This window comes from Mus pahari, chromosome 18, assembly GCF_900095145.1.
Source record: "Mus pahari chromosome 18, PAHARI_EIJ_v1.1, whole genome shotgun sequence".
Classification (NCBI taxonomy): domain Eukaryota; kingdom Metazoa; phylum Chordata; class Mammalia; order Rodentia; family Muridae; genus Mus; species Mus pahari.
The window spans coordinates 41,317,221-41,331,533 of NC_034607.1; the positions used below are offsets into that span (position 1 = coordinate 41,317,221).

At 43.8% G+C, this 14,313-nt stretch overlaps 1 protein-coding gene across 5 annotated transcripts in view; it reads left to right on the forward strand.

Annotated features, from left to right (window-relative positions):
* Positions 1 to 14,313, forward strand: part of Ltbp1 (latent transforming growth factor beta binding protein 1) — a 381,029-nt gene that overhangs the window by 126,242 nt on the left and 240,474 nt on the right. For all 5 annotated transcript variants that reach the window (XM_021218313.1, XM_029531227.1, XM_029531226.1 and 2 more), the window contains exon 4: positions 12,549 to 12,718. In XM_021218313.1, coding sequence (XP_021073972.1) covers positions 12,549 to 12,718 — 170 coding nt within the window. The remainder of the gene's footprint in view (positions 1 to 12,548; positions 12,719 to 14,313) is intronic.

Sequence of the window (14,313 nt, forward strand, 5' to 3'; positions counted from 1 at the left end):
GAGAGAGAGAGAGAGAGAGAGAGAGAGAGAGAGAGAGAGAGAGAGAGAGAGAGAACCCTAGGGAGGAACAGATGACCCTGCTGCTTAAATTAGAAGTCATTACAGGAAGATCTGGTGTCTGTGGGGGATTTCCTTGATTAGATCTTGCTTCTCACACAGCTTTGTACTCACCGAACTGTAGACGTTATTTCAATGTGTCTCCCCTCCACAATCCCTGCCATGCACATTAATTTTTCCCGTATAAACTCACATCAGGAAAAGTGTGGCCTGGCCGTCCAGGTTCTGTGTGGCAGTGGGAATTTTCCCTGAGGTGGATGAAATCTTGACAGGGTTAGAGCAGATGTTTGAGTTCGGTTCAATGCTTTCAATATTTATTACCTAGGTGGCCTAGTTTCCCAGTAATTGTAGTAGAAAAAAACAGGGTCGTTTGGGGAAAATAGACTTTACTGCCTTCGTCTTAAAAAATATTGGAAGAATTGTCCCCTGCACCCTTTGTTTATTTTATTTGACTTGAATTTAGGAAAATAAAAGTGGAGGGGCTCTGGTCTCACTCTGTGCAGATGTCTCCATGTATGTTATACTAAAACTGCTCCCCCCCCCAACCCCGCCCCAGGAAAGTATTCTGGTAGTGTAGCCGGAGATTAGCTTTGGAGTTCTTCATGCACTGAGAAGCCTTGGCAGTCTTGTCAAAGCCCCCACTTTAGAGGTGAAGACACGACACAGACACTTAAGAGGGATTTGGCGATGTGGAAGCTAGGCTGTCGGGTCCAGAAGCAGAGGCAGATATTGTTGTTGAGGCTCACAGATGCCACTTAGGCCTCTTTAGCCTACCCCCATGGGGCTACCTCCATCTTGATCTGTGCTCGGATTGAGTGATCGGAAGGAGGTATTTTGTACGGGAGCACAGATACTCACCGTTGACTCTTTGGGTGCCGGTTCCAGTGCTCATTGTAGCAGAGATACAGCTAGCAAGAGGGGAGATGGTTTTTAAAGAGCATTTTCTCTGATGTGTTCTTGTCTTCCAGTTTTCAGGGAGGGAGAGGGAAGGCGGACAGTTGACCTTTTAACTACCTGCGCACGTGTGGGTGGGTCTTTCTCTTCTCCCGGGGAACACAATGGAGCAGTGCCTGGATGTCCATATAGGTGCAGTGGCTATGGCAATGAGTCTGGGGAAGAGATGGAGAATGAGCAGGGTGGGTCCGGAGCAGGGCGGGGCTGGGAAGGCTTCCTGGGCAGGCGCAGTAGTCCTTCCTCTCCAACTTGCAGGATGAGAGGGTCACTGAGAATATAAGATGTCACCGAGCTGAAGAGATGGAAGTCTCACCACATAGTTCTAGGAAAAGACTACTAAAAACACCAGTGCTTTAGAGTGAGGATCCGAAATGATTTGAAAGGCTCAGACTTGAGGACAGGCATAAGCCGTGGAGAGAAAGAATACCTATATATTTGGAGTTTGCTAATGAGCAAGCCTCACCATGTGTCTTCCAGAAATTACTGAAGAGCAGGGCAGAGAGGTAAGAAGCTGGTCACCTGTGAAGCATCTACTTCAGTTCAGGTACAGAACTTGAGATGGAGGAATGGATAAGCAAATGTCTAAGTCACTGTTCTACAGCTGGGAAGAGGCACTGTGACCAAGGCAACTCTTAATAAAGGAAACCGTTTAATTAAATTGGAGGCTTGCTTACAGTGTCAGAGGCTCAGTTCATTACAGTTACGGCAGGGGGCATGGCTATCAGCATGGCACTGGAACCAGATGAGAGCTACATCCTGATCTTCCTACCAAAGGGTCCCACTCCCTGGTGACTAAGCATTCAAACATCTAGGCATTGGGGGGCCAAACCACGACGGCAGTTCTCAGAAGGTGCTGGGAAATTCATAGCTGGCTCTTGGTCTTTAAAACTGTTTCTAATTGACATAAAGGTTTTATGATTTTTAACATGTAATTCGTCTCTGGGATTCCCTGTAAATAAGATGCTAACCAAAGCCCCAGTTAAGTTCAGGTTGGAGTCTTGGTTGGACTGTTTCTTAAGTGGCATGGATCCTGTTCAGGGCACTGTATCTGGTCTCTGCTACTATGATGTTAGACAGTGGCCTCCTGGATCTCTTTAGGTGACAAATGAAAGTCTGATAAATATATTGCCATTGCCATTATCCCATCCTTTCTTTTACCCCTCCCCCTTTTTCTTCTCCCCACTTCATCCTTCCTCCCTCCTTCCCGATTCTTCCTCTGACCCCCTGACCCCCCACTTCATGACCACCCTTCTGTCGCTGGAGTTTTCTTGTGAATGGAAGCTTCCCTTCTTCAACTATTTGACTAATGTTTAGTTTTTAGAGAGGGAGTCATTATTAGGGCCCCTCAAAGAAGTGAATGGGGTTGTGTGTATGTAGACGGTTCCTGTATGAGATGGTTTGACTTGTGATTGCTTTTCATGTTCAGATGTCATGAAAGCAGGATACACTTAGCAGAAGCTTCACAGGGAAGTCTGACCTTCTTCTGACCCCGGGACACCCAGCACGGGCCTTGCAGTGAGCCCTAGTCCATAGATAGCCGGTGAGGTGGAGGGGAATTCCAGCAGTGGGTATTTGATAGCGTGTTGTGTTGCTCAGCTAGGATGTTCATTCTTTAGGCAACATGAATGCACCTTAACTGATGACAATTTGAGCAGAAGGAGAGAGCTGGGTGGTAATCCCATCGTAGTAAGCAAGCATCTGTATTAACACAGACTCATTATAAGAAAATGGCTAGTGATTCCAGAGGCTAGTGAGTTGATATGTGTTGGTGGGATGGCCTGGGACCTCAGCAGAACTGGATACTTCAGTCACAAGTGGCGACCTAAACCTACCAATGTCATGGAGAAAGCCCAGTGGCAATGGGTTGAATTCTGTTCTGTTCAGAGAGGTCGTAATTGGTTTGTCCTTTCCTAACCAGGCAGGCCTTCATCTGGCTGGTGAAGACCCACCACACATATGAAGGTTGTTCTTATTCAGAACACACCAATTTCAATGTTACTGTTATCTCAGATCTTGTCTGAGTTGACAAAGAAAAATCCACTATCACAGAGGGGGACAGAGTCTTTCCTTTTATTGACCAATTTAAATATAATACATTATGGAAATCTTCCAGAGTTATTATTTTTTTTCAAATGAATGGATAGATGTAAATGTATTAGAGAAGAAAATCTGGTGTGTTCTTCTTATGCTTAAGTTTTTCATCTTTGACTAATGGTCTGACATCCAACCAACTCATTAGACCTCTGATCCTCCTGATCTGTCTGTCTATCTATCTATCTATCTATCTATCTATCTATCTATCTATCTATCTATCTATCTATCTATCATCTATTTATCTTTTGGTCTTAGCACAGTTAGAGATTGCTCTTGATCTCATTGTTTTTTCCTCTGGTTTGTTTTTGTCTCCATGCCATTGCTTTCTACTTTCTTGTTATTTATTTATTCATTTGTTTATTTAATTAGTTATTTTACCTGATTTGGATTTTGCTTTTGCTTTCACTCATTATGTGGCAACAGACAGCAGTCAGACGGAACCTTTCTGCTTCCCTATGTAGTCAGCACTATGAGTTTATGTTTTGATAGTTGATTCTGTAGCATTCCATGATTTTAAAATGCTGTATTGCCATTTCCTTTTGGCTAAGAATAATTCTCATTGTGATCCTTTTACCCCCTCTGGTTCACTGGGTGTTTTCTTAGTTAGGGTTATTTTTGCTGTGATGAACACCATGACTGAAAGCAAATTGAGAAGGAGAGGGTTTATGTAGCACACAATTCCAAATTTCAGTCCATCATGGAAGGGAGCCAGGACAGGAACTCAAGCTAGACAGGAACCTGGAGCTGATGCAGAGGCCATGGATAGGTGCTCCTTACTGGCTTGCTCAGCCTGCCTCCTTATAGGAGCCAGGACCACCAGCCCAAGGATGACACCACCCACAATAGGTTGGGTCCTCCCGTATCCATCACTAATTAGGAAAATGTGCTACAGCTGGATCTTAGGGAGGCTTTTTTTTTTTTTTTTTAAATTGAAGTTCTCTTCTCTCAGATGTGTGTCAAGTTAACACAAACCTGTCTAGCACAGTTGTACTATACTGCATAATACTTAGTCTCCAATGGCTTGCGTCTTTCGCAGAGCTTTTTACTATCCATTTCTGGCTTAATTCCATTATGACTAGAACAAGACATTTTTGTAAGACTCAAATTTTTTACAATTTATCAAAACTCAAGAATATGGTCTGTATTGGTCAGTATGCTGCATATTCTGCTCTAAGTGCATATGGTGTTGTATAAATGTTGGCCTACGAGAGCTGGTTGTTGCTGCAACTAGAGTCTAATCCTGCATTTCCTATGTGCTCTGTAAACACGTGTCTAAAAACTGCAGCTTTTAGACTGTTTTTCTTTGACCAGCACATTTTTTTAAAGGGTTTTCTGACTTGCATTTTGATGTCCTGCCATTCAGGGCCCAACAGGCATGGTTGCTATGTTGTCTTGATGAATGAACCCTTTCCCTGATGGGTCAAGCCTAATCGGTCCTTGGTAAGAGTGTCAACTCTGAAAATCAACTCTTCTGCTATGAGTGCGAATGCTCCAGTGCGTTCAGTTCTGATGACCTGTCACACCCTTTCCTGGTCACTCTGCTTGTCCTGGTGTTTTGGTGACTCTTTTGCAGGTAGCCTCTGACTTTACACTGGGTTGTTCAGGACGTTTGTGCTTTTCAAGCACCTACAGAAAAGGAAGTGCTACTACATGATCTATACAAAAGCTGTTGCTGGTTTAGCTTCCAAAGAAGGGGCTCTTTCCCAGAATCTTTCAAAAATTACGTATTTGTGTATTACAGATGTGTATGTGTGTGTGCTTGTGTGTTTGCATGTGCCACAGAGTGCGTGTGGAGGTCAGAGGGCATCTTGCTAGAGTTGGTTCTTTCCTTTTCTCATGTGAGTCCTGGGGTCTCTAACTCAGGTAGTCAAGTCTGGTGGCCAGTGCCTTTACCCACGGAACCATTTCATCCGTCCCTACCTGCCTCCTATAGTGGGTCCTCCATAGCATAGCACAGCTGCCTCCACCACCACCACCAGACCCAGGCGTGGTGGTGCACACCTTTGATTCTGGTGCTCAAGAGGCAGGGGCAGGCAGGCTTTTATTTTCTAGTTTGTTTCTTTCATTTCAGCCGGAGTCTCCCATAAGAATTTTTGCTGAATCATTCCTACATTTATATTGTTGGTGTGGTCAGCAGCCTCCTGCTTTCTCTGATTCTTTGGTTCATGTGACCTTCACGGTGTTTTTTATATTTTGTTTTTCTGGAATACTTCAGTTCTGGTGCGTTTCGGTACAATCAGTATGTTTCATATGATCCATTAGTCTCTTCAGTAATAGCCTCTGGCTTCTTACCTATTTAGGTCCAATAGGTGATTCTGTGTGAATGAGTCACAGACCATGGGTCCTTTCTCACTTCCCGTGTGTTTATGGGTTAAGTCAGGTGGTATCTACTCAATGGTCTGTGTTGCCCCTGGCACCCCTGTGAGTACTCCCTGGAAAAGCTCATCCCTTAAGCCATTGTTAACATCTCTTTGTTCTGGTGTCTTCTCTTCTCCTGGAGTAGCAATCACCTACACTTGCTGGAAACTTGAAGGCAGCAGGGTCGCCATGATGGCTTGGATTCTGTAGTCAGACACTGGCCTGAGGGACCTGAACTGACTTCGTGAGCCTTTGTCCTCCATCATTTATCCCTCATCTGCCTTTTCTCCCAGCTGCTTACAAACTCCAGGATGCTCTCTGTAGGTGAAAGGGTCAGATAGTATCAGATGGACTTTTTGTGGGAAACATTTTATGGCTGGCTGGCGGGGGGGGGGGGGGGGGGTGGTTCCCTGTGTGAGGCCCAGACTCCTTGTCTGAAGTGGAAAGTGCTGCATCTTTTGCCAGATCTTCCCACCCGCTCACAGGTCAAATAATGGCTTTAGTTAGAAATACGGAAAAGTTTAGTTAATCCCTGCACCAAAACTTGCTACTAGGAAGGCAGCAGTGTAAACCGTGTGTGACTAATCCTTTCTTCTGAAGACAGCAGTTCTGTGCAATTGTTTGCCCCATGTTTACAAAGACACAGAGGTTTCCATAGATGCAGACCTCTGAGCAGCCAGCTATCCCCCGCCCCACTGGCTCCTTCTCCCTTCTACTCCTTTTCTTTCCTACTGGCATTGCCCCCATTCCTCCGACCCCCTTCTGGTACTGCTGCCATACTGTCTGTGTGGCCAGTGACCTGCTACCAAACCCAATGGCCTTTGCTAATTCTGTGTATCTCATTTCTTTGCAGCAATTTGTAAATAATCTTCTCTCCCTTCCTTTTTGAAACCCTTCCCTGCTCAATATTTCTAGACCTATACTGTTTGGTTTTTAATCTCTTCTGATCCTCTGTCTTTTCTCTTTATGTCCTATGTATCTGCCTATCTATCTGTCCACCCAACTGTCTGTCTATCTATCTATCTATCTATCTATCTATCTATCTATCTATCTATCTATCTATCTATCTATCTTCACCATCATCATTTAAATGAGTCTTGGTTTATTCTGAGTTCCATAGACAATGATTCTCAAGTTCATTACAAAAACTAAGAGAATGGAGATGTGGCTCAGTTGGTAGAGTGCTTGAATACCATGCATGAGGTCCTGGGTTCAAATCCCAGCACTGCAGAAGCCGAGTGTTTTCGAACCTACTTGTAAATCCAGTAGGTGTGTGTGGGGGTGTGGAAGAACCTGAAACTAGATAGGTCACGGAGCCTGTGGGAGGAGCTGTTTTCTTAAATATGAGTCTTGTATTCTTTCAGAGGACATGAAGATTTACGCCATCCTTAACTGTATGCCAGAAAGCAGAGAAGTTAGGCTGCCAACCAAGTGTGATTCGCCCTCCTCAAAACTGTTTGTGACTGGGTCTCATGTAGCCAAGGTTGGCCTTGAACTCATTAGATAGCAGAGGATGTCCCTGAACTTGTACCTTTTGTGCTTCCACCTCCCACCTGTGGGACTAGATAGGTATGTGCTATCACAACCAACGTCTGTGCTGTTGGGATACAGGTCAGAGGAAATCCCAGCACTGAACTAAGTCCCACCCCTAACTAAGATGCTCTTGGCAGCTAATGCCAGTGGGAAAGGGAAAAATCAGTTTTCGCCAATGGACTGTCACTGAATATGTCAACCACATACCCGAGAAAGGTTCTCTACCCAGGAGTAGCTGGGCAACACAAAATAAGCTGCCCAATACTTTCTACTTAATGACATGACATTTAAGAAAGGGTGTTGATTCTCTGCAACCTGTTGCACTGTGCTATCAATCACAGCACTTGGGAGACAGACAGATGGATCTCTGTGAGTTCCAGGCCAGCCTGGTCTACATAGTGAGTTCCAGGACATCCAGAGCTATGGAGAGCAACCCTATCTCAAACAGACCAACAAAAGATTAATTTTTAATATAAATCCCCTTTCTCATAGGATATCTACACAATTAAATATGGCTATCTCCCAAGACTGTTTGATCCATGCTTTTCAATCAAAGAATAAAAAAAAATCTTTTCATATTAATTGTAGTATCTGTGTGCACATGCATGTCACAGCATGGGTGTGGAGGACAAAGGACAAGTTGCAGACGTTTGGTTTTCTTTCTCTTCATGGGAGAAGTAAACTTAGTTCATCAGGTGTGGCCTCAGTGCCTTTCTTGGCTCCTGTTTTTCCTGGTTCACTTTTTAAGATTTTACTTATCTTTATGCATCTGAGTGCACTGCCATTCACATGCCTGGTGTGTTCAGACACGCCACCAGAAGAGGGCATCGGATCCCTCAGATAGTTATGAGCCACCATGTGGTTGCTGGGAATTGAACTCAGGACCTCTGGCAGAGCAGTCAGTGCTCGTAACCACTGAGCCATCTCTCCAGCCCTCTGGTTCACTTTTTAGTTGTTTCTTTGTCTCTTTCTTTTTTTAAACAGTTTTGCTTTTTGAGGGGGCTTGTTCCTTAGAACATCACTTAGATGTTTCCCCAACTGCCTCCTGGACATTTACTGCATGTTTCTGTCAGTGAGACTACGGTAGCCTTCTTCTCCACAGACCGGCCCTCCTAGCAGCTTTAGTTCAACATACCTCATTGCTCCTACTTTTCCCTTTAGTCTTGAACTCGGAACACTCTTCCAGGAAGCATCTTTACCGCTTCAAGCTTTCAGGAACCTCTTTTGCTTTGGTCCTTGCCTCTTGCTGGTAGTTATCTTCATGCGGCCCCTTCTTGATGTATTTGCCGGGAATGTTGCCTAATGACTAAGAATGTCACAGTGAGCAAAGGTTTTGCTCACCTCACCCTTGTCCTGCTTTCCTCCCAGAGCTGCTACTTTGTCTGTGTTGGCTCCCGGCCTCTGTGGATGCAAACAGAACACTTCAGCCTTGACTTCTTGTTCTTCTGTCCCTGTCTTCTGTCAAAGTCATGCTCATCAATGTCACCTCTTGGCCCTCGATTGGGAAAGATGGGGGCCCTCTGTTTTCATTCTTCCTCTTTCAGAGTTTTCCAGCTTCCTACGGCCAACTCTGAACCTTTTGTATCACCCGAATTGGTGGTGCAACACTGGAGCCTCTCATATTTTTGTGCTCTTTTGCAATTGCATATTTGTAATACTTGTCTGTGCATGACCACTCTGCGCTGAGCCCTGTGAGTTATTTACTTTCTTCCTTCTGTCTGTGCCTCTTGAAGGTCAATGCTCCTGATACCAAATTGAATGGCTTCTCTCCTCTTCTTCGTCATATTTTTTTCTTCCTCTGTGCCTGAAGTCCCACAGGGATCCCTGACCAATGTCCTTATGCCTCAGGTTATGTTCCATGAACTCTCACCAGGACTGCTCAAAAAATACATGAGAGAGGGGAAAAAAATGTCAGGATATCCTTCTCAGTGATGACAGCTCTTGTGTGTGTCATTGGTTTTGCCTGTATTTTGTGTAATAGAGGCATAAGAGGAGACACATGCTACATCTCCAGGTAACACAGGCTACATCTCCAGGTAAAATAGGCTGCTTACTTCAATGTGGAAGGCATAGCTTCCCCTACATTGTTAGTCATTATTTCTCACCGTGCCTTGGCTATCTTGCAAATACATTTTAATGCATCTTGGTGTTTATTAGTGGGTAATACAAAACATGATAGATGGGTGGCACAAGTGTTAATGACTGGAATGGAAGCTGGAGCAGAGGCTCCTGAAGGCTCTAGCAATAGCACTTCTTTTGTTTGGGGGTGGTGTGTACAATATTAAAGTGGTATCTTGTGGAATGGATAGAACAGGGAGATTCTCTAGTGGATTAATACTGGGGGCTGTGAGTTTCAGAGTATTAAATATTTGAAGCTACCAGTGTGGCTATATTTTAGAATTTACAATTTCCCCCTTACTTGTAATTATGAGGGAGAATGGATGAAATATCAATGGGTGTGTCCCTTTTTATTTTGAACCAGAATTCCTATGGTTTTGATTCTTTTAAAATTTCTCTTCAAAAATCTGCACCTCCTTTCTCGAAAATCGCATTTACAATGATGCGACTAACCTGATATTTCTTCCCCATGGCTAAGCTTCCATGATCCTGGAAATGGCGGCAGAATAAAATTAAATAATTAAAAACTAACTAAAATTTTTATTTTTTTCTGAGATGGCTGGGTGAAAAAGAAGGAAGGGCAGAAGCATGAAAGAGGATGTGTATTAGTAAGGCCAAGAGGGGGCTGTGGTGGAACTACCAGGGGTCTGCTGGAGGAAAAGCTGGACTCTGATCCCAAGAGAGGAAGAGTGACTGTTATCTCTCAGAAGTGTCTGTGGATTGAGTGATGGGGCAGTTTCCCCTGCTTGTCCCAGCCAGTGTCTGCTCATATTCTCATTATTTTCTTGATGGGACTGTGATAAGTTCATGTGACAGTTATTTGCTGCAGGACCCATGCATTATAATCCATTGAAAGCAGACAAGGTAGAGGAATGGGACAACTGGTATACCTAGCTGCAGATTTGAAGTGTGTGGTGACTGAGCATTCTAGCACCATAGCGAGACTGAAGTCTGGATTTTCTTAAGTTGGGGATAACTGAGTGTTGTTCTCAAGTTCTTGTACAGGTTGCTCTTTTTCCTTCGATTCTTATCTGTTATTAGAGGGGAAGAATCTACACGTACATAACCTGCCGCTCACTTCTTGCCACGATTGCTTTTCCAGTTTTAGAGGAAAGTGTTGTTCACCTGGAAGGCAGACCCCCAAGACTTACCCTTCTGGGTATGTCCAGGGCAGGAGTGAATAGTGGCCATCTAGGTTTCCTGGAATCCTGGGTTCTTTTGTCCCAAATAGGAGCTAGTTTTGTGTTTTTGTGCAGAGTGACAGAATGGCTTAGAGAGAAGGAGAGTAATTTCCAAGATGGGAAGGAGACTGATAGAATAGACTTGTGACCACCATATTTCTCCAGCTGTTTCCACCCCCCCTAAGCATACTTCAAGTTCAAAATAACACTTATATTGTCAAAACTGAAAGGTTTACAGTGTTAGTCCTTAGGCTTTTAGTAATTAGTCTGGTGACAAAAGAAGTACCCCATGTGGTACCACATCTTGGAAGATCCAGACCCAAGATGGGAGTGTTAGGCATTTTGAGACCACAGGGTTTGTAGTGATGAATGCCAAGGTACTAGCTCTCCCAGTTCAGCCATTTCTGGTCCATAATCTCGCCAGATTGCTTTGTTTCACTTCCTGACTCCTTCTTTAGCCTCAACAAGAATAAATTTGAGTAAACTTATTTGAGATTCTTTGACTATTTTTGATGAAGGCACCTAATGATAGTGCTCTGTGACATGATGACTTGTCTTCTGTAGTATATATTCTTTCTTTTACTATTTGTATAGTCCCTTTAGGGGCCCATCTTTTGAGTCAGAACACACTGGCAAGCAGGTACCATTTCAAAGGCTATTTGCTGTTAGTGGTGGTATGCAGTAGTCTAATAATTTCACATGTTCTACAGTGAGTGGGGCACCAGAGAGATGGTTCATTTAGTAATCTGCTTGCCATGCAAGCATAGGCCTGGAATTTGATTCTCAGTAGTTATGTAAAGAGGCAAATGTGGCAGCAAAGGCCAGTAATCCCAGCATCTGGAAGGTAGAGACAGAAGGATCCTGGAGTGTTGAATAGCCAGCCTTGCTGAGTTGATGAGCTCTGGGTCCAGTTAGGAAATAGATTGAAGAAGGCATTGGCTATCTACCTCTGGCATACATGCACACACACACAGATGTACATATATACTATACACTACATAAATACACGACGATAATACACATATTGTATACTACATAAACCCACATACATGCACATGAATACATACATATACCACACACTACATAAATAAATAAATGAGTCTGTGTTATCTTTTTTTCTATTTTTCATTATTGGTCTTAGCCCAAGATTAATTATTCTTGTTATTTGTAGGAAATGGTAATTTTAAAACAGTTAACTTGAGTTAAGTTACATAATTTATATAGTTATATTATTATGAGATCTAGAATAAAGTTAAATAGATGGTTCCCTGAGGCATTTTCATAACACACACACGCACACACATACACACACACACACACACACACACACACGCAGAAGGGGAGGGATATTTCAGAATAAATTATACATGCATGCATGTATATATGTGTATATGTATGTACACTGAATCAGCGTTTTTTTTTTTTTTTTTTTTTTTAGACAGGGTTTCTCTGTTTAGCCCTGGCTGTTCTGGAACTCACTCTGTAGATCAGGCTGGCCTCGAACTCAGAAATCTGCCTGTCTCTGTCTCCCAAGTGCTGGGATTAAAGGTGGACACTACTACTGCCCAGCTATTGAGTCAGCTTCTTAACAGACTTCTTTCAAACTCAAGATGCACTTGGTCCTGCATCTCAAATGTTGGCATTAAAGCATGGACCACCATGACCAACTTATTTTATTCTTTTTCCCTTTGCTTTAATGTGTTCAGGTTTTTATGAGCATTTTTTCTTTTGGCCTTGTGTGGTAGAGATCCTCTGATATAGAATGTGAAACTGAGGCTCCAAGAGCCAGATGAGCTACCTGCTAGAATCAGGTAGTTTGGAGTGTCCTGCTGCCCCACACTGGCTCTCAGTGCTTATAACTGACTCCTCGATTTGTTCTTATTATCTATTTGTATGTGCACCTAGTCATGTCTGGGGCTTTGCCTTGTTCTGAGGAATGGATGCCCTATGTTTTACATGAAGCTCGAGGTAGCTATGCTCTGAAGTCTTTGATAAACTCCACTTACGGTAACCCATTTCTCACGGTACACTTTGACTCAACAGATGAGTCCCCTTCGTGCTGGATGGTTCTACCTATAAACCAGCGGTTCCTTCCTTGTGTGCCACAGATGGTGAGACAAATGAGCTGTGTGTGGTACTGGTGCTCTTTCCAAAGTTTAATATATATATATATATATATATATTTGTTTTCTTCTTACCTTGACATTTAAAACCCCGCGTTTATTTTCCCGTCCTCTCTTTGTTTCTTCCCAGAGTTGCTCCCTTATCTTCTCAGAATGTGATGATTTGGCACGGCCAGACCCAGGAGTACGTGCTCAAGCCCAAGTACTTCCCAGCCCCGAAGGTGGGCTCTGCCGAGCAGTCCACGGAAGGCTCTTTCTCTTTAAGATACGGGCAGGAGCAAGGCACAGCACCCTTTCAGGGTGAGTACCGTTTCAGACAGCCATTTTCCTGTGTTACAGACTCACAGTTGGGAAACATTTTTCTTTGGTTTAGATGGTTGTAATGTGTCACAGTAGATAAAATTCAAGAGTCATTAAAACACCTTCTTTGGTTCCTAAAACAACCAGACAGCAGATTTTTAGCATGGTTTCCTTATTCGGAGGAAAGACATTTTTTCCGGGACTTTGGAAATAAATCTGGAGTGACTTGCCTGAGATTCTGTTTCTGCAGGATTTCTTCTTCTGGGAGACGTGTTCCCTCTAATTTTAGGTACAGCGGCATGTCTGACATGTTTGTATTGATAAAATGTTTTCTTTAGTTAAGCTGCCAAGATCCATCCCTTGTGAACGGCCTGATTTGTCCTGCCCTACTCTCTGGGGCTCGCCTGTGGTAGCTATTTTTATGCTGAAAGCTCTACCTAGTTTTTAGTCTACCTAGCAGATGGCGAGGAAGACTTGATTGAGTTTGTAAAGGACTACTGTATCTGGGGCCAGCTTGGTTGGTATCTCCCTGTGTGAGAAGCTCAAGGACACAGGGCCTGGCTGGACGGCTAGGGAATGTGATGGTTTGTGGTTTAGGTATTACAGAGTGTCTGCTGGCAGAGTCCTCGGAGGAGGCGCTGGAGCGAGGCACAGATCATTCAGAAGCGAGAACTAGGCTCACTCTCTCCTTCCAGCAGCTCCCCGCTCTAGTCCGTGTTGACCGCTCGCCTTCACCAGAACTGATCAAGGAGTGTGCCAGGCATGAGGTGGAAAGGGACTCTCTGTTACCAGCAGGAAGACTGCAAATAGCCCAGAGAGTTCCACACTTAAGAAGTTGGAATCTGCTGCCCACTTGATGCTTGCTGGTGGCCCCCACCTCCCACTTCCTGTTAAGATCCTCTGGTGACTGACGCTTACTTTTTTACAATAGGAAATCCAGTGGCAGATTTGTTTGCCTATACATCACGTTTTCAGACAGTTCTCTTCTGTGGCTGGTGGCCCGCCCCAGAGAGATAGTTTGGTGTGGTTTTATTGGGATGGTAATGAAAGCAAAGCAGGGCCTTAGGGGATGGTGTGGAAACCACTCGGATCATCTCCTTGTCAGACAAGACCGTCCCTTGTCAGTCTCAAAAGAACAGCTTTAGTCACCATGCTCCTTAATGCTCTTTGATGTCTTGGGGTATGGGGGTGGTGGTGTTCCTTCTGTGGGAGCATCTCCCAAGTGTGCAGTGTTGTCTTTATCCTGATTTTAAAAATAAACAAAGGGAGGGGCTTATTGTTATTCGCTCATGTAGATAAACACTTTTTTTTTTTTTTTTGATAGCTCTCTAAGGTTTGGAAGCAATAAGAAAGGGATTTTGGAAACTTGGTGTTCATATTTATAGAGGAAGAAAGTTCCAGGATTGACGGAAAAGTCAAGAAAAGATGGCTTGATGGTCACTGGGAAGAAGATGGGATACGGTGCTCTTAGCTAGTGATGACTTGGTATTCAAGTGAAATTCTCTCTCTCTCTCTCTCTCTCTCTCTCTCTCTCTCTCTCTCTCTCTCTCTCTCTCTCTATTTTATAAACAAACAAACAAACAAACAAACATCAA